The 27689-nt window shown below is 43.7% G+C and overlaps 1 protein-coding gene across 1 annotated transcript in view; it reads left to right on the plus strand.

Moving 5' to 3' along the window:
- The window catches only part of LOC126176689 (keratin, type I cytoskeletal 9-like), a 118325-nt gene that overhangs the window by 62727 nt on the left and 27909 nt on the right, over positions 1 to 27689 (plus strand). Inside the window, exons 3-6 of the mRNA XM_049923852.1 lie at positions 2373 to 2609; positions 4712 to 4810; positions 11304 to 11384; positions 15512 to 15613. Coding sequence (XP_049779809.1) covers positions 2373 to 2609; positions 4712 to 4810; positions 11304 to 11384; positions 15512 to 15613 — 519 coding nt within the window. The remainder of the gene's footprint in view (positions 1 to 2372; positions 2610 to 4711; positions 4811 to 11303; positions 11385 to 15511; positions 15614 to 27689) is intronic.

Genomic DNA, 27689 nt, shown 5'->3' on the forward strand with positions numbered 1-27689 from the left:
TCATCACGTTCTATCTCCTGAACTATGTGTCGTACAATCATATAAAGTCACAGGTACATCCATTGGTATACTATGTGATCAAAAGTATCCATGGCACCCTCCATTCATAATGCTGGAATTCAATATGGTGTTGGCCCACCCTTACCCTTCATGACAACTTCCACTCTCTCATGCATACGTTCAATCAGATGCTGGAAGGTTTTTGGGACATGGCACCCATTCTTCACGAAGTGCTACACTGAGGAGAGGTATCGATGTCGGTCGGTGAGGCCAAGAACGAAGTCGGCGTTTCTAAACATCCCAAAGGTGTTCTCTAGGATTCAGGTCAGGACTCTGTTCAGGCCAGTCCATTACAGGGATATTATTGTCGTGTAACCACTCCGCCACACGCCATGCTTTATGAACAGGTGTTCAGTCGAGTTGAAAAATGCAATCGCCATCCCCAAATTGGTCTTCAACATTGGCAAGCAAGATAGTGCTTAAAACATCAATGAAGACCTGTGCTGTGATAGTGCTCCGCAAAACAACAGGGGGTGCAAGTCCTCTCCATGAAAAACAAGACCACACCATAATACCACCGGATACGAATTTTACTGTTGGCGCTACACACGCTGGCAGATGACGTTCACCTGGCATTCGCCATTCCGAAACTCTGCCATCGGATAGCCACATTGTGTTCCGTAATTCGTCACCCCACACAACGTTTTTACACTCTTCAGTCGTTCAATGTTTACGCTCGATACACCAAGCGAGGCGTCGTTTGGCTTTTACCGGCGTGATGTGTTGCTTATGAGCAGCCGCTCGACCATGAAATCCAAGTTTTCTCACCTCCCGCCTAACTGTCACAGTACTTCCAGTGGATCCTGATGCTGTTTGGAATTCCTGTGTGATGGTGTGGATAGATGTCTGCCTTTTACACATTACGACTGTCGGCGGTCTCTGTTCGTCAACAGACGAGGTCGGCCTCTACGCTTTTGTGCTGTAAGTGTCCCTTCATGCTATTACTTCACTATCACATCGGAAAAAGTGGGCCTAGAAATGTTTATTTTATGAGTGCGGAAATCTCGCGTACAGACTTATGACCTAAGTGACACCCAATTACCTGACCACGTTCGAAGTCCGTGAGTTCCGCAGAGCGCCTCATTCTGCTCTGTCATGATGTCTAACGACTACTCAGGTCACTGACATGGAGTACCTGGCAGAATGTGGCAGCACAATGCACATAATATGAAAACGTATGTTTTTCGGGTTGTCCGGACACTTTCGATCACGTACTGTATATGCGGCTAGAGTCTGCGAAATATGTTCTGAGAAGAGTTAGTAGTAACGAAGTACCAAATTTAAAAGTCGTGTGTGATTTGGCATTATTTCACGCATTTCAGCGTTTATGAAGTTATATCTCCTGGAATATGTATCGTACCATTATACAAAACTTTATATGTGATATCGTCAAAAATGTGTTGCAAATACAGTTAGTAGTAAATATGTAATAAATTAAAATGTCACGCTTCATGCAATAGTTTTACTGCATGAGCAGCGAAAATATATAGAGCGATAAACTTTTTCTTCGCATCATTGTGTGGGGGTTGTAAAGGAGGGAAAGTTTCACAATGGTTTAAAATTATGTGGAAAATATGTTGTAAGTCGCTAAGCACTCTCATTCTCAAATGTTGAATGAATAAATTAAGGGAATTCGCGCGTCGTGGACTACACTGGTTTTTCATCCCCACGCCGAGCTCTCTTCGATAAGTAGGTTATTCTCCCCCGATAGCGAGTCTTTCCAGACAGCAAGTGATATGTGTAACAAGTTAGGTTTAGATCGGTTCAGTGGTCTAGGAGGAGACATGGAACGAACATAGGCCTACTTACATAGTTCACTCATACTTCAGTTTATTAGTAAAATTGGTTCCCTTCCATACTGGGCGGCTGTTACAGCAACCGGCTACGAATTTCTTGAAACGAGATAGTCTCGGTTGGAAAGTCCTTTTTTTAAAATAGGAAATGGCATGTTTCGCCCTTTTGGGGCATTATCAGACTGACGTAGAATTTATGTGGAAAACCATGATTCGTCCATTAATGCTCACTTATGGCGTTAAGACGAAATTTTATAAAAGAAACATTGTCCTGTCGTCATAGGACGAACAAGAGCATTACGGAAGATAACAAGCAGGTAACCGCGTTCCGGTGTACACAGCATGGCGCGTGGCGTGCTTACCTTAAGAGAGCTTGCTTCAAGAGATCTTACTTCAAGAGCTCCACTTTTTTAATATTTACTGATTTCTCACAAATAATTCCATTACAGATATTGCAGTGCTTTGAGAGGAATCGCCCAGAAAGTGTCAATAATGCCAACGCTGACGACCTTGTTGCAGAGCCTTGAGTCGGACATCGCACGGGCGTCGCTGGCGCGCGCGGCGGCCCGCGCGGTGCGCATGGAGCAGCAGTTCGAGGACGACATCCTGCGGGAGGCGGTGCAGCGGCTGCGGGAGGACCGCGGCGACCGCGAGAAGACGCTGCGCGACGTGCGGCACATCGGCGAGCTGATGCAGCGCGACAAGCGAGCCGTGGACCTGCTCAGCGGACTCCTGGGCGGCGGCGGCGGCGGCCAGGTATGGCTGACTGGACCTTCCAACTTCCTGCCGTCTCCTAGACTGCACTACAGTCCAGTGCACACACTCACGACACTCCTGCTCGCTTTTGTTGTCACTGCGACAACAGCTCTCCAGGCGGACAAAAAGCTTCATATTTGAAACAATATCGGTCGAATGCGAAAATTATCGTTTATATGGACTTGTAATATAGGTTTTACGTAGGGAGCACACGTAGTGCAATAAACATCGGCAGTAACTAAAAAATTACACCACATTTTTCTTTCTTTAGTTTCGTGAGGTCTCTGGGAGGTATGAAACTGTGCATCACAAGACAGTCGTCTTTTAAGAACCAAACAAGTGGCTAATAAACAGCAAAAGACCAAACCTTTTGCAGAAAGGCGTCGAATATGTACTCAACAATGGAAAGTTTTCTTCACTGCACTTCCAGTCAAATCAGTGAATGTCGAACGTAGAAAACTGTTATGGAGTGCAATACGTATGTTATTTAACGTACCAGATGGGCCACTACAACTGTAGTGGAGGGGAAAGCCACACAGTCGTGATAATGAAGTTTTAAAAGCAATAAAACTACTTGCCAACAAAGAAGAAACCATTTTCACAGTCGCCGCTACAGCTCAGCCACAAACGGCAAGAATCTTTAACACATTCGCGTTTGAAGCGAAAGTAATTATATTTACAAAAATATTCGTGCATTAGAAAGTCAAGTGCAAATTATTAGAGCAAATAGCACATACAAAATTGTTACATGTCGAGGAAAGTGCCTACTGTAATAAGAAAAGACAACATCAGAAATACACGGTACTCATGGATGAAATTCGTGTTTATATGGTCTTGCTCTGAGCGCAGAAAGCTGCAGTTATGTAGCTATTAGAAAGTGTTTCTTCGTGAATAAGTGGTAGTTTGTCACTGAATCAGTGAGATGCAACTGCTTTTTATATTACTTCACGGTCATTCATTTACCCTGATAATTTTCTAACGTTTGGAATTCAAAAACATAACTCTTTTGTTTAACTAAGTTTCTGGAAACAGTTCTCGATTTGTTCCTCAAGACAATCTCTACAAACTTTCTAAGTCCTTGTAACATTTCTGGGACACCCTGTAAGAAGTACCCTGTGTGTATGTATGTGTAGCATCCCCTCCCTAAACCTGTGGATCGTTTTCAAGCAAATCTGACACACATATAGAACATTTCACGAATGTTAGCACTGAGGGAGCTAGAACCTCCTAGCTGAAGCAAGAAACGCTGTTTCAACTCCATACATGTATGCTGCCCTGCACAAAAAGCATATTGTGATGTAGTAGTATTCGCCTGATTTTCATGACAGCCTATACTTCAGAGACAAAAAGATGGTTTCTAGCCCCTGACTTGTAGACTGCCCTGTGCGACAGATGTGTGTGGGGGTAGTGCCGACCTGTTTTGCAGGGGCTACACGTATGTACTGGCACATCTGAGGAAGGTTCAGGTGGATAGCAGAAGGGTATGGACACAAAAGAGGGGGCAGAATGGGAAGTACAGGGGAGAGAGGGATGAATGGGATAGAGATGGGGAGGATAAGGATAAGGAAGGGAGAGACAGATGGAGGTGATAGAGAGAGAAAGGAGAAGGATAAGGAAGGGAGAAAAGGAGATGGATTCGTGGAGTCGGGCAAGAGAAGATGGGTAGGGAGAGGGGCAGGAGATGTTGAATAAGGAGGGTTGGGGAGGAGAGGGTGGGTACTGTGAGGGGAGGGGTTGCAGGAGAAGATAGGGAGATGAGGCAGCAGGAATTGAATAGTGACACTGGGAGAAAGAAATAGAGAAAAGGGAAGAAGAAGATGAACAAGGAGAGAGGGAGAGGAGGTGATGGACAGAGAGATGGGGCAGGAGGAGGTGGATGGATAGGAAATGTAGTGGTGGTGGTGAGATATGGGTAGGAGGATGAGGTGGAGAGAGGGGGGAAGAGGTGGATCCAGAGAGGGGGAGGAGGAGATGTGTACTGTATATGTATCGAAAGCGAATGTAGCCTAAACCGCAGAGAAAAGGGTAGTAATGAAAGAAAAAAGCGACTGTTTGTGGTGTCTGTGGTAGCTGTACATTAGGTTTGGCCCGGCGTGTTGCAGGCTAGCGCTGGCGCAGGGGCCTCGGCGAGTGCGGGAGGCGGCAGCGACTCTGGCAGCATCCTGCAGCTGGTGCCCAGCCTGCTCGGTTCCAGCTCTGGGGTGAGTACCGGCCGCCACAGCTCACCACCCGCAGCCACGCACTGAACGAGCAACAAGGACTCTCTCGCACTCGCCACACTGGTTTGATCCACTTACTGTACTTAATGGCGAGTGGTGCAGAGCGACGCTAGACGTGGGTACCAGCAGCACTGGTTAAAATGGGCTCTGCGTCTCTCTTTCACGAACGTTATCGTCACTTTACAGCCTTACGTTATCTTAGCCCTAGTCTAGCTCCAGCTGAATCTTCAAACAAACTCTCTGCATAAGACTTTAAATACAATAACGACATCATGGAAACACCAGAAGCTGCTATTTTCTCTTAAGAGTACATTTTCTATACCTAAATATTATCTGGCAAAAGTGTTAAATGTCAGTATAGCTGCAATTATAATTCCTTACGACAATCTATTTTCACCGTTCTAGGTAAACAGTATATTGACTTTGGTCATATAATGTCCGCTTAAAACTAAACTACTAAAATATAGATTTTTTCGTGTAGCAGCTCGTAGATTTCCGTGATGTCGCTCCTCAAGTTTCAAAAGCTTTGGAGCATTATCTTAAGAAACGTATTTCGTGTAGCCGTCTGAAGAAGACTGCTTGGGAGGAAATACCAAGTATACATCAAAACTCAGTAACCTTTTCTTACCCGACTCGTTCTTCGCTACAACACAAAAATAGAAAATTGCTTGTTGACAGGCGTGCCATCGCACACGGAATTCTAAAAATAAGGTAGTGTGCTGAAACTGTCTTGGTGTAAATAACTGAAAATCCTACAGAAATGACGTCTTTTGGTAACTGATGATCTGTTGTCAGACGTTAATCGATTTTAGAAGCATTTGTGCCAATCCGGTACCCAATGGGTTAGTAGATTCGTTTCGTTTTGTGTACTGAAGGCAGCACTCTGCCAACTTAAGGTCTTTTGAACGCGGTTATTTACACACATCACAAACTTTCAGTGGTAATGAAGGTGAAGAGATATTGGAGTGTGTAGTCAATAGTTGTGATTAAAACTTTTGAGTCCTTTTCCCACACTCTTAAAAAGAAAAATTATCGGTCTCAATAAGCGACGAGTACATTATGTTATTTTGTTCTTACAGTGATAGCGTGTTACCCCGGATAATTTAGATACTATTTTGAGCCAACATGACGCTACACGCTACTGTAGCAGGGAATAATAGTAATCTGTAAATGATAATTTCGTGTTGGTACCGTTAATTCTTGATACGCACGTCTGATCAACACGGATATTAAAAGCCTTAGAATCTCAATCAGTGACAACCTGTGATAAAACCTGCGTTCATTAATGATACGTTACTACTGAATGGTTACAAATCGATAGGGATGGTCTATAAAAAAATCCGTTTTGCGACTCGTGTTTCAAACCAGAGCGCTGAAGGCGAGGACTAGTAATAACCATTTGGATAGTAATATATCCGTTACTCAGTGATAGATTTCATACTGAAGCACAATACAGTTTCTTTATTCTACGCTGCTTGTAACTGCACGCAACGTAACTGCATCCTTCGACCTTCAAGAACGCAACCTATCCGTTCCCTGGTCAACACATCAGGGGAGCAATGCTTGTTTCGACGAGTATGAAAATTGAGTACTGCCACAACGTATTAGCTGGAGAACTGAGTCCGTGAGAAATATTCTCCTATGTGTCAGAAAACGATCACGTGAGTACAGACTTGGTTTCTTCTGTTTCTAAGGTAATGGTGCAACACGCAAATGTGTGGAGGTTGAAAATGTCAAAGGTTAGCAACGTCTTTTACACTCGCCTTCTGAGGATATTTGTCAGCAGAGAAAACGTGGTAACTCAAGAACTGCTATGCTGTACAGCCTGCGCTAACACTGAAGCCGTGCTTTGGATTCACCACGCATAGTTCCGTTGGAGATCTACTGTACATATAAACTGTACATATCTTTTGACGGCAAGAAATGCTAACAAAATTTTCTTTTCTGATATTTGCTTTGTCTATATAAGATTTCCTTTCGACGATCTGCATAATATGCTAAAATCTGTACAGTATTTCGCATAGGAAAATGTAGATATCGTCGTGCGTTAGTCTGTACAGTACTAACGAAACGCTTTGCTTAATTTAATAATACTTAGCTGTAGTAATTACTGTAGTTTTCAATATGATTATTCTGTATCATACTATTATTCATAGAAAGTACTTGCCGATTTATAAATGGTGATTTTAGATATGTCTGCTTCCGTATCCATAATCGCAGTGGTACCATATTTTCTTCTATTACTGTCTGTATAATTTTTAAAATATAACTATATTTTCAGTAAAAAAATCTGTCTATTGCTAATTTACACATAGTGGAATCAAAGTGGTATGAAGTTTTCTTCTAGTACTGTCTGTGTATTGTGTACAATTGTAGATGTATTAACATATCATAAACGAATGGCTTCCTGTTGCTTGTTTGTATTTATTGGTGAAAGAGCAGTACATATAGTTGCTCTTCCTTGTAAATAATAAGCGGAGTAGTGCCTGCTCTGACAGACGCCACTGACGAAATTTTAAAGTAGGTTGGTTTATACAGGACAGTTTCTGGAGACTGCTCTGTTCCAGCCCCGTTCACGCATCGGCAGTGTGTCTTCCCCTGCTCACTTCTCTTCCGCTTTCGTTATGTTACCTCCTCCAAGCGCCGTGCAGAATTATATGGATTAAATAACGAGAGGAATTATATTTCTGTAATTCGTAGAACATGACATCCATCCTTTCAGACTCCCATATCGAAGAAGGAAGAGAAGAGAAAGAGAAAATTGTTCTTTGGTTGCAGTTTTCGGTTTATAGCAGGATAAATATGTCTGGCTGCGATGTCATTACATATTGAGCACTTGCGCAGGTGGGAAAGAACTGGGAATTGACTTGGACGTCGCAGTGTTCAGGGCTACAACTTTTTCGTTCTTTATGAACATGGTGCTAGATTATGCAAAGATAACCAATCCATTGTGTTCTCAGCCACTGTAACCGTTGTAGTGGCTGATGAAAGTATGATTTGATAGAGAGTCACCCTAGAGCAGAGGTACACCGTGTTGTTGCCAAACAGTTTATTTTGCAGTTGAGAAAAGAGCCATGCTTTTAGAACACGAAAATAAAATAGTGCCAGCCACTCGTGCTTCAACGAGGAAGAACAGCCCATGCATTTGTTCCTGTAAAATGACGTCATGATGAAATAAGTAGATTACTTTTTAGCAGTCTCGTGCGCATTGTAATATTTCGTGAATATTTTATAATCTTTAGATTTCAAGCGCAGTCTGAAGAAAATATTACTAGCATCCATACAATTAAACTGGCGGAGTTATTGATTGCTAAAAAAATATTTAACAGTGCATGTAAAAATGTCCCAGAGAAAATGGATCCGCAAACTAGCCGTTTGTGAAATAACTGCGTATACACGGTGACAAGCCGCCACTGATTTCGGTATGAAATATTTTCCTAGTTACTAAAAATCTATTTGGCCTACCTCAAATAAGAAATACGGTGTGACCCAAAAGCCCGTTGGCATTGAAAATTCAATTTTTCACGGAATAACGTAGGAATTGACACACATACTTGAACTGACATTGGGTTTTATTGAAACTAACAAAAAGTGAACAAAACGGTCCACAGACGGCACTTCATATGATGCAAAAACAGTAATCAGCAGAAGAATCTATTTTTAGAAAAGACGATATACTTTATAACAAATGCTTCACATGTTGGGTGTCATTAATCACCAGTACCTGTTAGTCGATGGACAATATTGTGAACAACACGGTACAGCAAGTTAGTAGGTACGGTGAGAAATTGCCGTCAGATATTGTCTTTTAGCATCCGTAATGATGTCAGACGATCACGGTAGACTTGCAACTTCAGCTAATCCCACAACCAATTACCGTCTAAACAAACGATAGCTTCGAGCTTCGTGATCGTTTTCTTCACAGCGACACCTGTCACAGGACCTTTATCCCTTCGAATATAATTCTTACGCTGATAGAATTTTAAAGCTGCGATAGAGATTTCTCCATTCTACTAGTACATCTTTACTAAGAATACCTTTTCTGGTAAAGTCAGTATGCTGCTACTGCTGGGCATGTGACTCCCTCTCTCATTATGTGTGTGAAATCTTATGGGACTTAACTGCTAAGGTCATCAGTCCCTAAGCTTACACACTACTTAACATAATTATCCTAAGGACAAACACACACACACACACACACACACACACACACACACACACACATGCCCGAGGGCGGACTCGAACCTCCGCTGGGACCAGCCGCACAGTCCATGACTGCAGCGCCTCAGACCGCTCGGCTAATCCCGCGCGGCCCCTCTCTCATTACAGCTCATTTTATACACGATTCCCATGCTGCTTCGCTGGCTTGTTGCTGTCCAGCGCTGTTTGTGGGCCAGTTGCACTCATTTTTAATTTCAATAAAACCCCAGACTAACGTCGACAAAAAGGGCATTCCTGGCGAAAAGAAATCTACTACTGTCAAACGTAGGCCTTGACATGACAAAGCAGTTTCTGAGAATGTAGGTTTGTAGCACAGCATTGTATGGTAGCGAAAGATGGACTGTTGGAAAACGGGAACAGAAATGTTGAAAATTAAGTGGATTGATAAGCTAAGGAACGAGGAGATTCTTGTCTGAATCGGTGAGGAAAGGACTGTGTGGAGGACACACATAAGAAGAAGGGACAGGACGATAGAATATATTTTAAGACATTAGGGAATAACTTCCATGGGAGTAGATTGAATTACAGAGGATAAAAACTGTAGAGGAAGACAGAGATTGGAATACATACAACAAAGAATTGGTGGTCGTAGCTTGTGAGTGTTAATCTGAGGTTGGCATAGAAGAGGAATTATCAAACTAGTCAGAAGACTGATGACTCAAAACACACAAAAAAAAGTAAGTCATTTCAGGCATTATGCGTCAATGTTTACCTCTTTACTTAAATTATTTTGTGAATTAGTTTCAGATGTTGACGGACTTTTGGGCACCCTGTGCCGTCATACTTCAGAATAGTACGTGTTGTAATTTAATGTATGAATCTAACCGTTAAAGTTGGTGTTCCACTTGACGTCCCCGCATTCAGATGCAATAATGTTCTTTGCACTCTTCAGCAATACTAAGGGTAGTGCTATACATTTCAGATTTGAGGCAAGCCCAGAGAGGAAAGGTAAGAGAACTGAGATCAGATGAGCTCGAAGGCAAGGTGCAGATCATGCTCGACCATATTGGCGCGTTAGGTATAGTCGTACGTCAGCAGAAAAATGTGGCGGTGCCTCATTAAGCGTCTATCATATACCTCAATCATGCTCCATGGGCGTAGCTCGAGCGCATTTGATGGGAAGTTAACCGAACATTTTGTCTTTCAGGTACGTTTGTACTAGCTATTGGGGGCATGCCAAAGTTTTAGTTTGAGGGCGTTGCTGCAGCACCTGTGCAAACTAATGTGACTCTGTTATGGGTATAAGCACCGACATGTAGGAAAGGGATTAGCGAGGCATTCGTGTCTTTCCGACGAGCATGCGCTAAATGCGGGAACGTAAACTATGGCGACGTTATTACCAAATGCTTGCAAACAGGACTAGCGTGCTGTTATTATTTTCTCGGCTGCCAAAGGAGAAACACCGTTTGACATCCATCGGAGAATGAAGACTATATGTGGGGGAGCATGTCTGTCGAAAACCACCTCTGTGGAATGGTGCGCCAAATTCCCTGCTGGTCCCGATTCGACACAAGACGCTGGTCGGTCTGGGAGGTCAACAGAAGTTGCGCCAGCTCAAGTGGAAGACACTCGAGCACCCGCCCTAGAGTCTCTACATGCGCTTGTCAGACCTTCGGGACCACAAAAACGGTCTTGAAGTGTCCGTTTTATCAAACCCCGTGCGTCAGTGCGATGATAGCATCATTTCTCACGGAGATCTCGCCTGATTGGCATACCAGTTCTGAACTGTACGGCCTTCGAAGGGAAATTTTTTGTTCGGCCCATATAGGGCAATATTTCATGCTGAAGTCAGTGGTAGTTTGTAACCATTACACATTCGTAGTTGTCACACAGACAGATCGCTTGGGTACCCACGCATACTGGAAGATTTTGCCTTGCGTCATCGTATACGACCTGCCGTGTCAACAATACGAGACAGTTATTCGTTTTCAAACAGGTAGTAGTCGTATTCACCACTATAGTGCCGTCCATCTGGTACAAATATTTAATTAGGATCACCGATTTCACAATTGTTACCTATTTCGAGAGCACGAGTATCAGAGGAAAGGCATAAGAAACTGTGAAAAAGATTTCAACTGCCCTAATCCGTTGACTGACGGGGTTGGAATGGAACAGAGCTAAGCGTGTAGAGTAGAGGTTGAGCTGTGTCGAATTGTGACGACGTTTCGGCCCGGTGGCGTCTTCAGGGCAGGCAAGCAGAAGGCTGGCAGACGTAGAGTGGGCGGCCTGTAGCTTGTGTGCTGTGCCTGGCCAGGACTCGGCTGACGGCGGCGGCGGCAGCGGCAGTGGCTCCATCCTCCAGCTGCTTCCCAGCCTTCTCGGCTCCAGCTCAGGGGTAACTATCCTCAGCACACACAAAACTTACGTTACTATATCACAGGCTATAGACGTCAGAGACCAGCCAAAGCGTGAATGCCAAGCTTCATTATCCAGGTCTCAGGTCGAAACTGGTTTCATCTTTAAATTAATCCAGGCAGCTTTAAGACTTACATTGTTACTGATTTGGGGAGATTTAGATGAAGGGACAGATGAAAAGACAACGTAAAATAGCTACCATGGTAGAGGTGGAAGAAGTAGAGGGTGTAAGCAGGTGGGAAACACAGAGCTTGGGATATGTGCAAGAAATAATTGGGGAAGAAATATCGTGAAATCTGAAGGTGTAAAAAATCTGAAGGAGCACGCACCGTACAAGGGGTCATCACGTCCGTATTTGACGATATTTTTTCATAATGCTTTCACAACTTTCAGTTGGTTTTAAGATAGGTATTGATGCTACTGACGCAGTAGTTGTCTGTAGTGATGACACATATCTACTCTCAGGCAATGCTAAGATTCCCGAATGACATTTCAGTCCACAGTGAAAATGAGGAAGAAGTCGAAAGGAATGAATCATCGAATGAGGAGGGAATATTGACTGACACCTAGCCAAAGGAAGACATGGGTAATGAGGAGTTGCAGAAATGAGATACCGATATCCTTATTATAAAAAATGGAGGCTGTGTAGTAGACGGAGTAAGAGAATTATGCTACCTTGGGAGCAAAATAATCCATGATGGACAAAACACGGTGAATATAAGAAACAGGCTGGCAGAAGCAAAGAGAGAAATACTCACTCAAAGTAATCTGCTAGTGTAAATTGTGAGAATTTTTGGAGAGCGTGCATTGGTAGTACACAATTGCTGGAAGAAAAGCATGGACGATGGGGAAACCAGAGTAGCAGAGAATGCACGCATTTGAGATCTGGTGTTACAGAATATTGCTGAAAGTCAAATTACCTGATATGAAACCAAATGAGGTGATATAATGCAAAATCGACATGGAAAGGGATCTGTGGAAAACGCTAATTACATGAAGGAATATGATAATATGATATGTCTTACAGCATCAGGCATAATTCCTCATCCGTCTCTACTTCGCTTATGTATGAATGTAAGTGGGGAAAATCAGCTGCTAAATAATCTTTGAAATTCATGGTGAGAACCTTCAGCTGTCTTTTATTTTGCACAGTGCTACTAGATTCGACTACAGACTATTCTCAAGCTTAACACGCATAAATGGCAGGAATGTTATACCTTGATCTAAACGATTACAAGTTGCTGTTGCAGACTAACCATAGTCAATAAAAATGTTAGCAATATAATAATTGTACTGAGCAGTTGTCATCAGAAGGTTTATTGACATCGAAAGTCAACAACTACTATTGACTTTCGATATGAATAAGCTCTTTGGTGACAACTTCTCGGTACAATGTTATTATGATGCTGATAATTTTATTGACTATGGTTGGTTTGCAACAGCAACTTGTAATCGTTTACATAATGATATAACATTACTGAGATTTATGCTGCTAAGCTCTAGAATGGTCTGTGAGTGAAACTAGTAGCTCTGCGCAAAAGAAAAGGATGTTAAACGTTTTCACCATGTATTTCAATGCTTATACAGACTGTATCAAAGTCTTTTCATCAAAGATGTGGAGATGGTAGATCACATCAAGGGGAACAACTTTTGCTGATACATCCTGGTGACGTTAGCCGTCTCTTATTATTGGTTATGCCCCTGAGACTAGGCAGGGCGTAGGAACTCTGCAGCGTACATCTGCAATTTTTGTTGCCTATAATTCAGTCATATGCTCCGTGTGAAATTAATTTATGGTCTAAGCTCTAGTAATGGGGACTGTCTATGGAACTTCAGGGCTCTTGATGCATTGGTTCAAATGATAAGTGTAAACCGTTTAAACACAGGAAATCGGATCAATTTGTGTTTTTTGATCAATTATTCAGTCACTGACACAAATTTTGCGGTCTTTTTATGGGTCCGGAACTGTGACTAAATAAAAAACTTTTAAGTGTTTTCCTTACACCATTTATATCTTAGTACTCATAACATGTAATAATCCCAAGTACACATGCGCCAAAAGCTGTCTTAACGCACATATAAAGATCAGAGCCTTAACTATGGCACGAAACCTCTTCCAAAACTGTTATCATATATCTATTCTGCTAGCCTCCTTGCCCTCTGCGGACCACATTCATTGGATTATCTGTTTTTCTTCCGGTCTTTATCCTTATTCAGTATTGTTTCATTCTCAACCTTTCAAACTTCTTCATTATTCTGTCTAGGTTCATCCTCGCTGACATTCTGTTCAGGAAACCTATATGTCTCAAAATTTACTGCCTGAATATTACTCTGGTGCAAATCTTTTCGCAGTGTTCCCATTTCTTCGTCATCTTTTTGTACCTTAGGGTGTATAGTGTTTTCAAGTTCACAAGAAACTCTCTCCCCTACGTCTACCACTACACACCTACATCGCAAGCCACAGTACCTCACATTGTGGAGGCTACCTTGTAACACTACCACTCATTTCCTTTCCTCTTATGCCCGCAGATGGAGCAGGGGAAGAGCGATTGTGTATATAACTCCGTACGAGCCCCAATTTCTTTCATCTTATCTTTGTGGTCACTACACGAAATGTACGTTGGCGGCCTTAAAATGGTTCTGCAGTTAACTTAAAATTCCCCTATCTAAAATTTCTCAGTAGGGTTTCACGTACTGACTGAAACAGCCGGCAACAAATATATGTAACAGTACGCCTCTGAATTTCTTCGATGTCTTCCTTTAATCAAACCTGTTGTAGATCCCACACTCTCGAGCAAGAATGGGTCGCACTACTGTTCTACGAGCAGTCTCATTTACAGATCTTCTAAACTTCCCTAAAATTCTCCCAATAAACCGAAGTCGGCCGTTCAGCTTCTATACTACCGTCCTTCGGTGCTCGTTACATTTCATACGGCTTTGCAATGTTTTGCCTAGATACTTAATTGACATGAATGTGCCAAACAGCACACTGCCAAAGCCGTATCCAAACGTTACAGGTTTGGTTTTTATACTCATCTTCCTTAACTTCCCTTTTTCTACATTTAGATCAAACTGGCATTCATCACACCAACAATAAATTCTGTCCAAGCCATCTTGTATCCCGCTGCAGTCGCTTTACGATGACCCCTTAGCTGTTCTATGGAAGTCTCCGAAATTCTTTCTATCCGGGTGTGCATTTCCTGGTTAGTACATGTTCATTCAAACTTTCTCCTGTTATTCACTGCTCCAATACCTTCTGAGTATTTTTTGCTAAAGTTATAACTTATAAATCAATACTGTTCCTGTAGAGGTCATACTTTCTCCTGTGTCTTCTCAGGTTGCATCGCTGACTGGTGTGTCTTAATTTTGTTTCTTGAAAAGATTCTTCTTGTAGTGTATACAACTTGTGAGTGTGTGTGCTAAGTTCATATTATTAATTGATGTTCCCATGGACACTCTTTCCAGCAGAGCAGTTTCTGTTCCTTCTCTTATGTATTCAAATCTCTTTATCTTACAGATGTTTTTTATCCATCTAATGTGAGACACCTAGGAACTGTATTGATGTCGGTCAAGTCTCATCGGTGGAAGCTGCCTATTTCTGAAGCTGGGTGCTTTGATTCGTCACACCTAACGTCCAATTTAGAAAGTGCACGTTGAAAACGCAATTTTGTATTTCAGGCCACTGAGTATGCTTCAGGACTGAAAGGGAAAGGAACACGTATGGGAAACACTTAAGAGCTTTAATGAGGTTGCAGAGAAGGACCCTTATGAATAGGAAACTCGCGAGTAACGACAGATTTTGCGAATTTATGCTTACTTGTTGACAGTGTTAAATCACTACGAAAATGGGAATACTTCTTCTACCTAGTTGGAAGGTGAAGTGCGATACTTCATCCTGAAAAAGGCCGTTACGTTTGGAACCAGGACGGCGTGATCACTCTTCAAAATCGAACCATCTGAGTCGATCGAGCACACTCTGACTCACTCTGTACTAGTACGAGAAGGATGCCACACAAGTAGGGACCAGGGCACTCACTGTTCTGTGTGTTTCCCTCGTTGTGGCACGAACGACGCCTAGTAGCTGATGTCAGCAACCCCTATTCCCAGAGCGGGGGCGACGACGCGTCCGGCGGCGGCGGCGGCGGCGGCGGCAGCGACAGTGGGTCCATCCTGCAGCTCCTTCCGGGCCTACTGGGCGCCAGCTCCGGGGTAACTAACTGCTAGCTAGCGCTTTCGCTGCTCTTAGTGTACAGTGTAAGGTAACTGCGCTGCTACCAGTACTGTATCAGTAGAGTCGGCTACTAACCCCACTAATCCCCAGGGAGACAGTAAAGCAGGCGGCAGGGACGGCGGCGGCGGCAGCGGCAGCGACAGCGGGAGTATCTTGCAGCTCGTCGTCGGTCTCTTCGGCGCCAGTTCAGCGGTAAGCTCGAGCCACACAGTTACAGAGCAGTACGAGGGCTACCCAAAATTTACGAGAAATTGAGCATTCGTTCTGTCTTTCTTTCTTCCTTTTGCTATTGCCTTTATCACGAATTGTGGGCAGGTTTGGCAGGGTTAAGTACGGAATTGGCATGGTTAATTTTAAGGGATGGACGGATGCCCTTCCTGCCGCCCCCCCCCCCATACCCTCAGGATGGAAGGAGTGTACCTGAGCTGTCTGCGTCAAGTGTAAATCGCGAAATAGAGTGGATGTGTTTCAAATGTCTGTGAGTCGTGTAACTGAGGTAGGACGTGGGGACCAGCCCGGCATTCACCTAGTAGGATGTGGAAAACCTCCGAAAAACCACATCCAGGCTGGCCGGCACATCGGCCGTCGTCGTTAACCCGCCGGTCGGATTCAGTCCGGGGCCGGCGCGCCTACCCGAGTTCAGGAAACAGCGCCTGAGCGCTCTCGTCTACTCTGGCGGTTGACGAGAATTTGAACATTGCGCCCAAACAATTAGCTGTGCAAGCTCCCGCCTCTAGGCACCTCTAGCTGTTTCTTTCAGCAACCAGTCTGGCACTTATCGACATTGTGAGTGCATCGTTGCTGACGCTGTTGCTGATTTTTTTACACCATATTCTAAAGTGTCTGCGAATCTAGAAATTGCTGACTTGAAGGAGGAAAGGATCTGCATTAAGTTTTGTTTTAAGCTCAGCAAAACTGCATCTGAAAACCAACGCACACTAAGTGAAGCTTTTGGTGAGCAAGCTTTGAGCGAAGAGAGAACATTTATGTGGCTTAAGCGGTTTAAAGATAGCTGTGGAGCATGGCAATCATTGGGGGCTGACTGTCATCATGCACAGCTCCGGAAACGATCGCGAAAGTGCTTGGAGTGACCCGTAAGAACACTAGGCAGAAAATCCACCATGTTTGAGAAATCACTGAAATTTCGTATGGGCCACGTCAACGCGTTGTAGCGAAATTGCAGTGTTCGTTCGGGTTGAAGTGCACACTGAACTGCAGACATGATGATCAAAATTTCCTTCCGGGGTCATAACTGCCGATGAATTACGAGAGAACGGTTATGATCGTGTAACAATGTAGTAACCTTCTCAGCGGCCAAAGAAAACGCTCCACTTTCACAGCAACATCAAGTAAATGGTAATGTTTTCTTATTTTACATTCACAGAATTGTCTATAAGGCATTTCTTTAATGTGCTCAGACAGTCACAAAGAAGTTCTACTGCGATATTTTGAGAGGATTGCGTAACCTGTTGGACGGAAACGGCCTTAGACATGAATGAACCAAGACAGGTTGTGATTTTTCAGATTTTTTCGTCATTGCTGATAAATAGTGTGCTTTCGGGTGCACATTTAGTGCACAATATTTCGAAGGCCGATAAGGTCGTCGTCTTCAGTTGCTGCGAACTTTGTTCTTATGTGCATTCTCCGCCTGGACTCAACGTTGGTTTGAGTCCTGGCAGCGACTATAGATAACAGCAAAGTTAGCAGCACCTGAAGAAGACGGCTCAGACGGTCTTCGAAATATTGTGCACGACACGGAAAAAGCAACTCGCCTATATACACGGAAGTATATCATTATAAGGCTGATAAAGGGTGTCCCAGAAGGAATGGTCAGTATTCAAGGATAGGACAAGAATAATAAAAGCAAAAACGTCTAGTAAATAGAGGAACTACAATGCTTACGGCAAGAGCTATGAGCGCATCTGAATCTTAGATTCTGTGAAACAAATCTCTTCTAGTGCAAGCTTTTTGCTTTCCATATTTTGTGGGGTGGTAGTATGGACCAAAATAACAAAAAATTGTCTAGTTGACATGGGCTCTAAAATTTATACCTTAAGAGGTATGAGCACTTGTGTAGCAGAAGAGGTGTTTCACAGCAGCGAAGATGAACAAGTGCGCATAGGTCTTAAGGTATCTATTTTAGAGACCTCGTTTACTCCACTTTTATGCTTCGAATGAACGACCCTGTCATACTGTAGTAGTTGTTGGCTGCTGTGGATGAAGGCGTGAATACTAATGGTTAATTTGAAGACAAATAGCAAAAATACTTGTACAGAGGATTTCTCTGTTTTCCTGAAAGTGGTAAATTTTGTCTTCACATACCTGTTGGCTGCTGTCCCGACCGTGGCTGGTACCGATTTAATTAGCTTCTAGCAACGGTTCAGTTTCTGGTTAATTAACGTGAATGATAGGACAACAGAGGGAAGCTACACACAAGAGAAAATGTGTCTCTTCTGGTAAAATGTAATATATTGTTCTTGAAATAACACACAAAGAAATGGCTGGTTAACCTGATACGGAAGTATAACCATAAGCTTATGAAAGCCATGTTCTGTTGCTTTTCGCTGCAGGTCAAGCAAGTCACATGGAAGGCACTGAATGAAGACGGTCCAGGCTTTGAACTACGAGAGTGTAAGGGGAGCGAACATGGAGAACTTTTTTTACTAGTATGAACGATAGCGAAAGCCAGAGCATGGCAATTCAAACAACTACACCGGCGTCACCTTAAATAGCGCCCGACCTATTGCATACTGAATGATAAGCAAAATAACTACGAACGCTAATGAATGTAAACTCGTAGATCAAATTACTATCTGCAGCCTCGTGAGCGGAACGATCAGTGGCGGCAAACGATGCTCAAAGCATGCTCACCGACGCTAAGATGGTGGCTGGTCCCTAACTTACGACCTTCGTATCCGCTCACCTAAGTTCATCTCGTAAAGTGGACGATCATGGCGCTTTCGTCACTTTTGTGGCCGAGAGCCCTCGACACAGTAAGCTTCCGCCGTATTGCCAGCCTAACCAGCGCTGCAGTTACCCTTAGCTGCTCTGTGCAGCGATCAGAGGCCGCGGCCCTGGGGAATGGGAATGCCGAAGATGTGGCGACTTCCGCGAAAGAGGTGGGCGCTATGGTGTCCTTCCGTGGCAAGTAGCCGTGGACTAAATGTCAAACTAATGGCTGGATAACCTCTGCAATATGCGCCAACTTTCATTATTGCAGAATTAGTTAAATTAGTGCCCAGAAAATTCGTCCACCCCCAAGAGCCCATAGTCCGCTGGTTAGGCAAGCCACTGGAGACCTGAAATGGTCGCGAAAAATGAGTCTGATGGCGAAGATTAATTACGATGACTTTTGAAATAACAATTTAATCAACTCCAGATATAATTTTCTAAATAACCCGAATCTGATGTTAAAAGTATTAATTTAAATTAGTTAGTGCACCCTCCCTTTGTCACTAAGTGCTGTGGTCAGTCCATGAAACGTCTGCGCTCTATAATATCTCATTACTTCTGGAACACCCCGTGTACGCCTCGCTCATTGTTAGGGAATTCCTGGCAAGAAACCACATGATAATTCTCTCCCTTCCATCCAACTCACCTGGTTCAGCCCCTTGCGATTACCTCCTCTCCCGTGAAATACAAACTGCTGTTCAAAAGGTGGTGTTACGACTTCGCAGATGAGCCTCGAGCGGAACCGCTACTAATTTTGAACGCGATTAGCCTGCAGACATGCAGTACTGCTTCCAGAAATACGATGTCGCTGGAAGAGCTGCGTACAATTGCGAAAGGGCTGCTTTGAACGTGACAAAGAAAATTAGGCTGTAGGGTAAGATTTCTGATTTACTGGAATATGCTCGCAAATTTTGGGTAGTACCTCGAAGGCAATCAGCAGACAGATGGGCTGAAGCTATATACACCTTCTCTCTCTCGTCCTGCGTCGTAGGATCCTGAGAAGGCGTCCGCGAAGGGCGCCCTATTGGGAAGCCTGCTCCGCGTTGTCTTTGCGGTACTCGGTATTCTATCTGGACCGCAGGTAAGGTGTTTACTTCTACACACGGCCAACTTACTGCTGCCGTAAAGCAGATGTTTGTTACTGTTTAGAACTTTCGTGCGTCCACTAGGCAGACAAGAAACCGGAGGGCGATGGCGGCGGCAGCGACAGCGGTGGCATTCTCCAGCTCCTCCCTGGACTGCTGGGCTCCAGTTCTGGGGTAAACAACTCTCACCTTCATACACCGAGATCTTGGTACAGATTGAACACATCACTATATGTAATTGCTTTCTTCTCAGGACGGACGACAGGATGCTGGAGGAGGTGGAAGTGACAGTGGAAGCATTCTGCAGCTCCTCCCGGGACTGCTCGGAGGTCTGTCTGGGGTAAATGTTTTCCTAGTTGGGTGAGACGTCCCCGGCGGCTTATTTGTGGTATTTTCTAGTAATCTCGCAGGACAAAATATCAGTCATGTCTTTGCCAGAGCACGTGAGTCGCTCTGGAGCGCTGTAGTGCTCCTAGATGGTGTACAGTTCGTACGAGGCGGTCATGTGAACCTCCACCAAAGCTACAATTGTTTCTTTTTTATGCATCGACATTCACGCCCCGGTCTCAAATACTGCTGTATGATAAATGTTCGTAAACTGCATTATAACACTATATTTTTTGAGGCTGTGGCGCAAGCTCGTGACCCAGCTGTCAGTCTGACTCCCGGTAGGATGTAGCTCTTCTTTCTGCCGCGGCACAACAAGGAGGAGGGGCGACTGAATCCAGTGCCCCGGGCGCCCTTTATCTCCTGGAGGGATGCCCGCTACTCAGATTGACACCTTGATCAATAGACCTGCGACGGCCCTGGAGGGAATGGAGCGAGTAAAAGTCCCAACCCCCACCTGGGACTGAATCCTGGGCTTCAAGGGTCAGAGCCTACTGATCCACCCACTGAAGCACCACGGCCACTGTAAAAACTTTATACCGCTATTATTTTACAACATACTAAAAGATTAAGCTCTACACGGCGTAAAGCGTAGTTTGGGCTACAAGACTACGTAATCTCAAACAAATAGTTCTCTTTCATGATAGGAATAGGACAGCAGTGATGCGTTTGACAGTTATGAAACTGTCAAGAATGAGTAATAATTGTAAACTATACTACCCAATTAAAAAAGGAACCAAAATTCATTTTTGAGAAGAGAAGTTGTCTATTTTCTCCAACTCTATATATTATAGAAGCCATCTCATTTCCACGCTTTACATCGAGTATAAGACGGGATAGTTTGGAAAACGGCGGTATAAAGTTATGGTCGCAGTGCACAAAGAATGAGATGCTTCTGCGAAACAACACTGTCAAACATTGAAGTTCACGCAAAGATGAATAAAATATTTGAGTCATGAGCTCATGCGGAATGAACCGTAAACACGTAAGTAGTGAAGGGGTTCTATGTGTGCCAATCGGTTGTTGTGGAACCTGGGCTGTAAGATGACGTGCTGACGTGTCAGAGTAACGGACAGCTTCTGGACTTACTCATGACGACTCTGTAAACGAAGTTCGTTAATGTATCAAAACGAACCATGCAGTGTGTCTACAAAAAACAGTACACCGCTCGCAGTCTTGTAACGCGGCCTAAGTATGGTGGTCGTAAAAAGATCCTCACCGACGGGGCAGTTGACAAGCGTCACTTCCGACAGTGACAATCAGTTTCAAAACATAGATAAATTGCTGCTGTTAGTAACTGCACGTCCGTTTCATCTCGTTCCTGAGCAGACACGCAGTGGACATTTCGAGACGGGTACCTCGCAAATATGCATTTCTGATAGCGGCACATCTCTTCAATATACCAGACAAAACAGAAACTGGAGTTTAGCCGGACTTTTTGAAATTTCCCGGCGTATTGAATACTCGATGGCCTGCTGCACTCCCGAAACAGCATTAGCTCACTGGAGGTATGTGGACAAATGGTAATTTTGCCTCTTTTCAAATAAGAAAGGCGTCGAGTGTGTCGCAGCTCCAGTTAGGCATTTAATCCAAGGTATGCGAACGGTGATGTTTTCGAGATGTTTTCTGATAGCATGGTTTGGTCCCACTCATTCAGCTAACTGTGACTATGAAACAGTGTGCTTGGTTCACATTTCTCGCTGACAGATGTAACTCTCTCTCGTACATCTTCATGCTGAGTATGCTGTGGATACTGCCATCTTTCAAGACGACAACAGATGTGTTCACAAGTGTGCACGGATGTGTTCCTGGTTTGTCGTAGATTCAGGTACCCTATCACACGTCAATCAGCCTGTTGAATCATGCATTAGCTCTCTCCTGCCCATGCCGAAACTGAGTTTATTGTGTGGTTTATCTCCCTGTCATTCTAGTAAAGCCGGCTAATAACATTGAAAAGTAGTAGAAGACCCTTTACTAGGTCTTTTTTGACCACCATCTCTTAAAGGAAGCTGACCCATTTTTCTGTGTCTTTTGGCTACCAATACATCACATTAGAAGATTAAATGTGGTGCAGTTTCCTCTCACACGCTACATGGTCAACACTTTATTGCTTCGTTCCCTGAATCTATCGAGTACAGATGCCTCTTGAAGTTTCCGTGGCCAGTCATTAATCTTGACATGAATTTAATCTGACTCCTGTTCAAGCCTTCAAGCCTAGTCTTACAGCACTTCTCTTTAAATATGATTTCGGCATAATTTGCTTGCCTGATTTTGTTTCTGGGTTTTAGACCAAATTACTACGTGTTCTCCTAAGACTCAGCTCAGTTAAGATTTCATCACCACTTTAGTCATAGAAAAGGCTCTGGTCCACCAAATAAGGTCATTGCCCCTGTCCTGGATTGCCTTATCAGCTTGTTCGTTAACAGTAATATCTGGGTGTCCAACTATCGGGAGCAGGTTTACCCTATTGTTGTCTTCTACCTCTCAAAGGACTCATTGCAATCTGTGACGATCTTTGATCTCGTTACAGTGGCTGACAGAGATTTCAGAGCTGCTTAGCTGTCAGAATGAATGTAGGTGCTACGATCCTTGTAGCTCGAATATAGATCCTCCTCTGCGCTCATTCTGAGAGCGAATAACTCCTCATGGAATACCAAAACCAGCTTCCCTAGCGAGATGGCGCTCTCTAGACTAGGCTGCACCCCATACGCCCTGGTCCCAGTACCTTCTTATTCCCATAGAGTATGTTTCGGAGTAATTTCAACTGGAGATGAAACGTAGCAAGCAACATGCACGCAGTTTGTCAGCTCTACGGTACCTAATATCAATGAGTGGATTCAGCCGTGTTTGGTATACTCGAACAAATTCACACGATTATGAGAGCTGTAGTTAGCTTTAGACGATGTTAGTGATACATCTGGTTCCACGGAGATAGACACCAGTCACGTAGTCACTGTAACACAAGTTTATATCTGGAAAACAAATTTAACAAAATCCTCAATGTATTATGGAAGTAAAATTCCTTCAAGTAAGAAATTAAACAAAGCCCCCACGTAAACGAATTAGCAAATAATAGTTCACCAATGGCAAACACACTTAAAGTTCTTGAAACACAAAAGTAAATAATTAAGTTTTTCAAAACGTGGAATTAATCACAATAATCTTGAAAGGTGAAGGAAACGTGAAATTTGAATAAAGGTCGGCGAGAAACCAAAATCCCTATTTCTTGGTTTTGAAAACAAAGTCGGCACTCTAGCTCAGGTAGCGGAAACAAAACAATCTCAAAGTATCTTACAGCAGTACTTCACTGGAGGAGTACCACCGATCAGAAAGTACAGAAAATTTCCAAGTCCGACAAGGACAGAAACACAAAGTAAAATCTTGTCGGTGAAGAAAACAAAATAGTGGAAATTATTAAGTCCTGGGCAACATGTCACCGACTTAGGAGGTGGCGTGCTGTCCAGGAAGATGGAGGCGGAGTCCACAGAGAGTCGTTGGTCTGGCTGCGGAGTTCCCGCGGCGACGTTCCTGTAGTGGCGAAGCTCGCGGCAACCCAAACGACTTGGAAGTCGTGCGGGGTGCCGTTGGCGCCTGATGTCTATGGAGCCATGGCAGTTTGCATTACGTCTCCCGTGACTAATTTTTTGTCCTACGTTTATGCTTAGTGAGAAAGTCCTTCGGTTTATTTTACAGTTTAAAGTTTGAGCCACATTAAAGAGACGGGATTCGTTAGATCACTGTTACGTCTAGTAACGAGGAGAAGGAAAGAGTGATTAATTATACACGTGCTGTACAGGGGGACCAGTCCGGAGGTGGCAGTGACAGCGGCAGCATCCTGCAGCTTCTTCCCGGCCTCCTGGGAGCTCTTTCTGGGGTAAAGTTGTCCTCTGCACCACACGTACACGTATGACTTTAGTCACCTATGAACAGTGACCTTGAGACTCACAGTATGATCCATAGGGCGGGCAGGATGGCGGCGGCAGCGACATCAGTAGCCTCCTACCTCTGCTACCGGGACTGCTGGGATCTCTATCAGGGGTAACGACTCCTTTTTAACACTTGTGTCTGTATGAAGACTGACTTGTACTTCACAAGGATGCCAACAGCGGTTGTGAAACTGACGGTGTGACCCACAGGGCGGCCAGGGGGGCGGCGGCAGCGACATTAGCAGCCTACTACCTCTGCTGCCGGGGCTGCTGGGCTCCCTCTCAGGGGTAATTACGCATTGTTACTCACTTTTCAACACACGGGAGTGCGTACTGGCGCGGCGGCATTACTCACCTCGGTTTTCCTCAGGGCGGCGGCGCAGGCGGCGGCAGCGACGTTGGTGCGCTGCTGCAGTTACTTCCAGGCCTGTTCGGCGCGCTCTCAGGGGTAACGTTGTTCCCGGTTCTCCAGCACCTCTCAGCACTGACGGAGTGGACCGATCCCGGAGGGCCACTCCGTCAAGAATGCGTGCACACTGTCACCATCACAGGCTCCTTCTTTCCCTGTCACTTGATCTTAACCTTTCGTTTACCCGTGAAACTACATGAAATGCGCAAGTTCCCTTCTCAGGTATCACGTCGGTGCAAGGCCTATCTTTTCTTGATGAATTTCAGCAAGTGATCACTTTCCTTTACAGCTTTGTTTACGCCGACTTGCTTGCCGAGTTTTCACCCATATTCTTTCGGCGTAATTCGTTTGTATCGTCATAACGTTTTTGTCGGCTGCATTTAGAAAGCTGCTGCTCTCCTGTGGAAAGTAGCAAATATTTTAGCTAACATCGCTACCGGATTATATATCAAAGATTAATCAATACTTAGGAGCTGTCGGTTTTATTCTGTAACTTGCAGCTTCTTTCCCCGCTTTGGTATGGTTACAACATACACTTCTATTTCCACTGATGCAGTTCAACGTGCTCCATGTGTCCGATGCATGCGTTTGTTTACTTCCGAAATTACACGTAAAGTGAAGTTACAGTTTCCTTACAGATTCGAAAATTACTTCATGTACAACTACATGATAACTCTACATTTCGCAGTTGAGTTCCTGGCGCAGAGATCATCGAACCACCTGCAGGCTATTTCTCTACCATTCAACAGTCAAACAGCGAGCGAGAAAAATACACTCTTAAATCCTTCTGTGCAAATTCTATCTCTTTTTTTTTTATTATGATGACCAGTCTTCCCTATGTAGGGAAAACATACAATGTTTTGTGTTCAGGGGACTGTTCCTTACTGTAGTTAAGTCCTAGTGTTCCTTTTTTCCGTTCTGTATTCAACACCCATTCCTATTCACGATCTACGTACGCAGATAGATTCAGAGGCCACGATTAAATTGACGATAATTTTCTACATGTTGAGATGCTCTGGCTTTGTAGCTTTCATGATGTGTGCGTGTGTTTAGCCACCATTAAAGCTTTGCAACGTAGCAGCATTCTGTGTAGCACAAAGCGTTTTTCTTTCTCCTCTTCCTCTTCTTCTTCTTCTCCTTTGCTGCGGTTTAATGAGTGCACGCAACTGATTAGTGATACTAGCGTAATAACCCGTTGTCGAGTGCCGCCGATTTATTGATATCTTGCGCAATACTTTAAATTCCTGTGAAATTTGTACTACTTCTCTCTAACAATATTGGGAATAAAACTAATGTTATGTATATTTGTTTTAGTTACGGATTACAAATTTATTGTACTTCGGTCCTTTATTAATGACGGAAGTAATAATCTCGGACAGAAAATCTCTGATCATCAACTGGGAAAAATATGTGTAAATACGTTTCTGGATCTCTGTGTACTTTTATCGTGTCTTTGACTCAAAGGATGATGTTGATAACCGAATTATTTCGAATGTAAATTTATAATTTCACGACTAACTACCAGCATCGCATGTCGAATAACATTTCAAATCTGTCTTAGAATTGATTAAAAAGCCTCAAATATGTAAAGGACAGGAGACGTTACGACCATCACGAGACTTTCCTTCTCCTGAAGTACTGCAAGCTTGCTGAGAACGTGCTCGAATATGGTCGTACAACTGCCATACAGAGTGGATTACTCTTCAGAATTCTTTAGAAAAAGAACTCTAAGAAACGTTTCATGTTATATTCGTCATTCCACTACTTCATATATTTGACATGGTTTCTTCACTAAAACACATTCTGCTTTCACTTACTTTCCTCACTTCTAATACGTTCTGTTTCTGAAACTTCCATGCTTTTCACATAGACCAGCAATAATAGCGCAAATCACTTGCCTTTTATGCGACCTTCCTTAGTTCCTTTTAAAGAGACGCAACTATTGCACGGTCTTAGAGTATAAAGTTAGAAAGCTTTTACTTTCTAAAGCTGGAAAAAAATATTTTTACAGTTGTTTTGATACATACTGTAGATGAAATGCATCAGAAGAAAGACATTGGTAACTAATTTTCAGTATTTATGGTTATAAAACTATCCTTAAGAGCTCCGAAAGGAAATAAGGAAGTCTGCAACATTGGATTCCCTGCTTGTGAATGAAATACATTTCAGTATCTTTTATTATCAAAATCAGGGGCCAAGGTTGTAGGATTCCGTTTTGACATTCGAAGCTCTTTAGACATTTTGCGCTACAGGAAGTGTAGAGAAACCTTTTACAATACGTTTTACAATTATGTACCGCCACGGTGTCATTAAGAGTTTCGATGAGCAGGCTATTTGTGTTCCCGATCAGCCTAACATGTTACCATGACGACGGCAGGGTGCGGACGGCGGCGGAGACAGCGGCGCCCTGCTGGAAGCGCTGCCCAGTCTGCTGCAGGGGCTCTCCATGGTAAACACCGTAACATACTACATAGCGTGTCGCGCAATCTGTCCATTCGTTGTCCTTCATTTACGTGTTAAAAATGTGTTAGACGTGTATTAATTTTAAGGCGAGTAACCAGTTTAACGTAAGAAGTTTATGAGACTTGATAAGCCTCTATTAATGACTGTCTGAGTCAACATGCTACTTACTTTTAAGGCCTTCTCCAGTCTTCAGCAGTTGCCCTGTGTTCCAATTCGCCAGCATTCACGATTATGGCCGTCTTCCTCTCTCAGATCTGTCTTCCTCATTAATCTAATTATTACGACTCTCCATGTTATTTTCGGTCGTCCGCGCTTCCTTCTTCCCAGCGGCGACCATCCTAGCCACAGCCCTTGCTCCATTCGCCACACATGGCCAGACCACGATTCAACGACTGGTTGTTTCACATCCGTTACCCCGTAACTTCCTCACTTTTCTCCCCTCTGATCACTGTCCTGGATGTCCTGGCTGCCTCCCTTATTCCATCCATCTGAATTGACTGTATTTCTCTGCCGCCCTCCAGGATCCATTTTTCTCATCATGTTAGTAATACTTTCAACTACTGTTCACAGAATATTTTTTAATGTACTGCCGGGGATCCAGAGAACTCCATTTAACATTTTAATTGCCCTTCCGCCTGTTAGTTCCTGGTTTCACACCTACATCACAACTTTCCGAAGTATGCATACTGTATTCCAAGTACTTGAGCTTCTAAACTGCTGCAATAGTTCCTATCAGTAGTGCTATATTCCTTCTATCTCCTCCCACTACTAGATACTCTATCATTCATTTTTATCACAAGCCTGATATCCTCCCTACTATACGCTATCGGTA

This window comes from Schistocerca cancellata, chromosome 3 (genome assembly GCF_023864275.1).
Source record: "Schistocerca cancellata isolate TAMUIC-IGC-003103 chromosome 3, iqSchCanc2.1, whole genome shotgun sequence".
Lineage (NCBI taxonomy): Eukaryota > Metazoa > Arthropoda > Insecta > Orthoptera > Acrididae > Schistocerca > Schistocerca cancellata.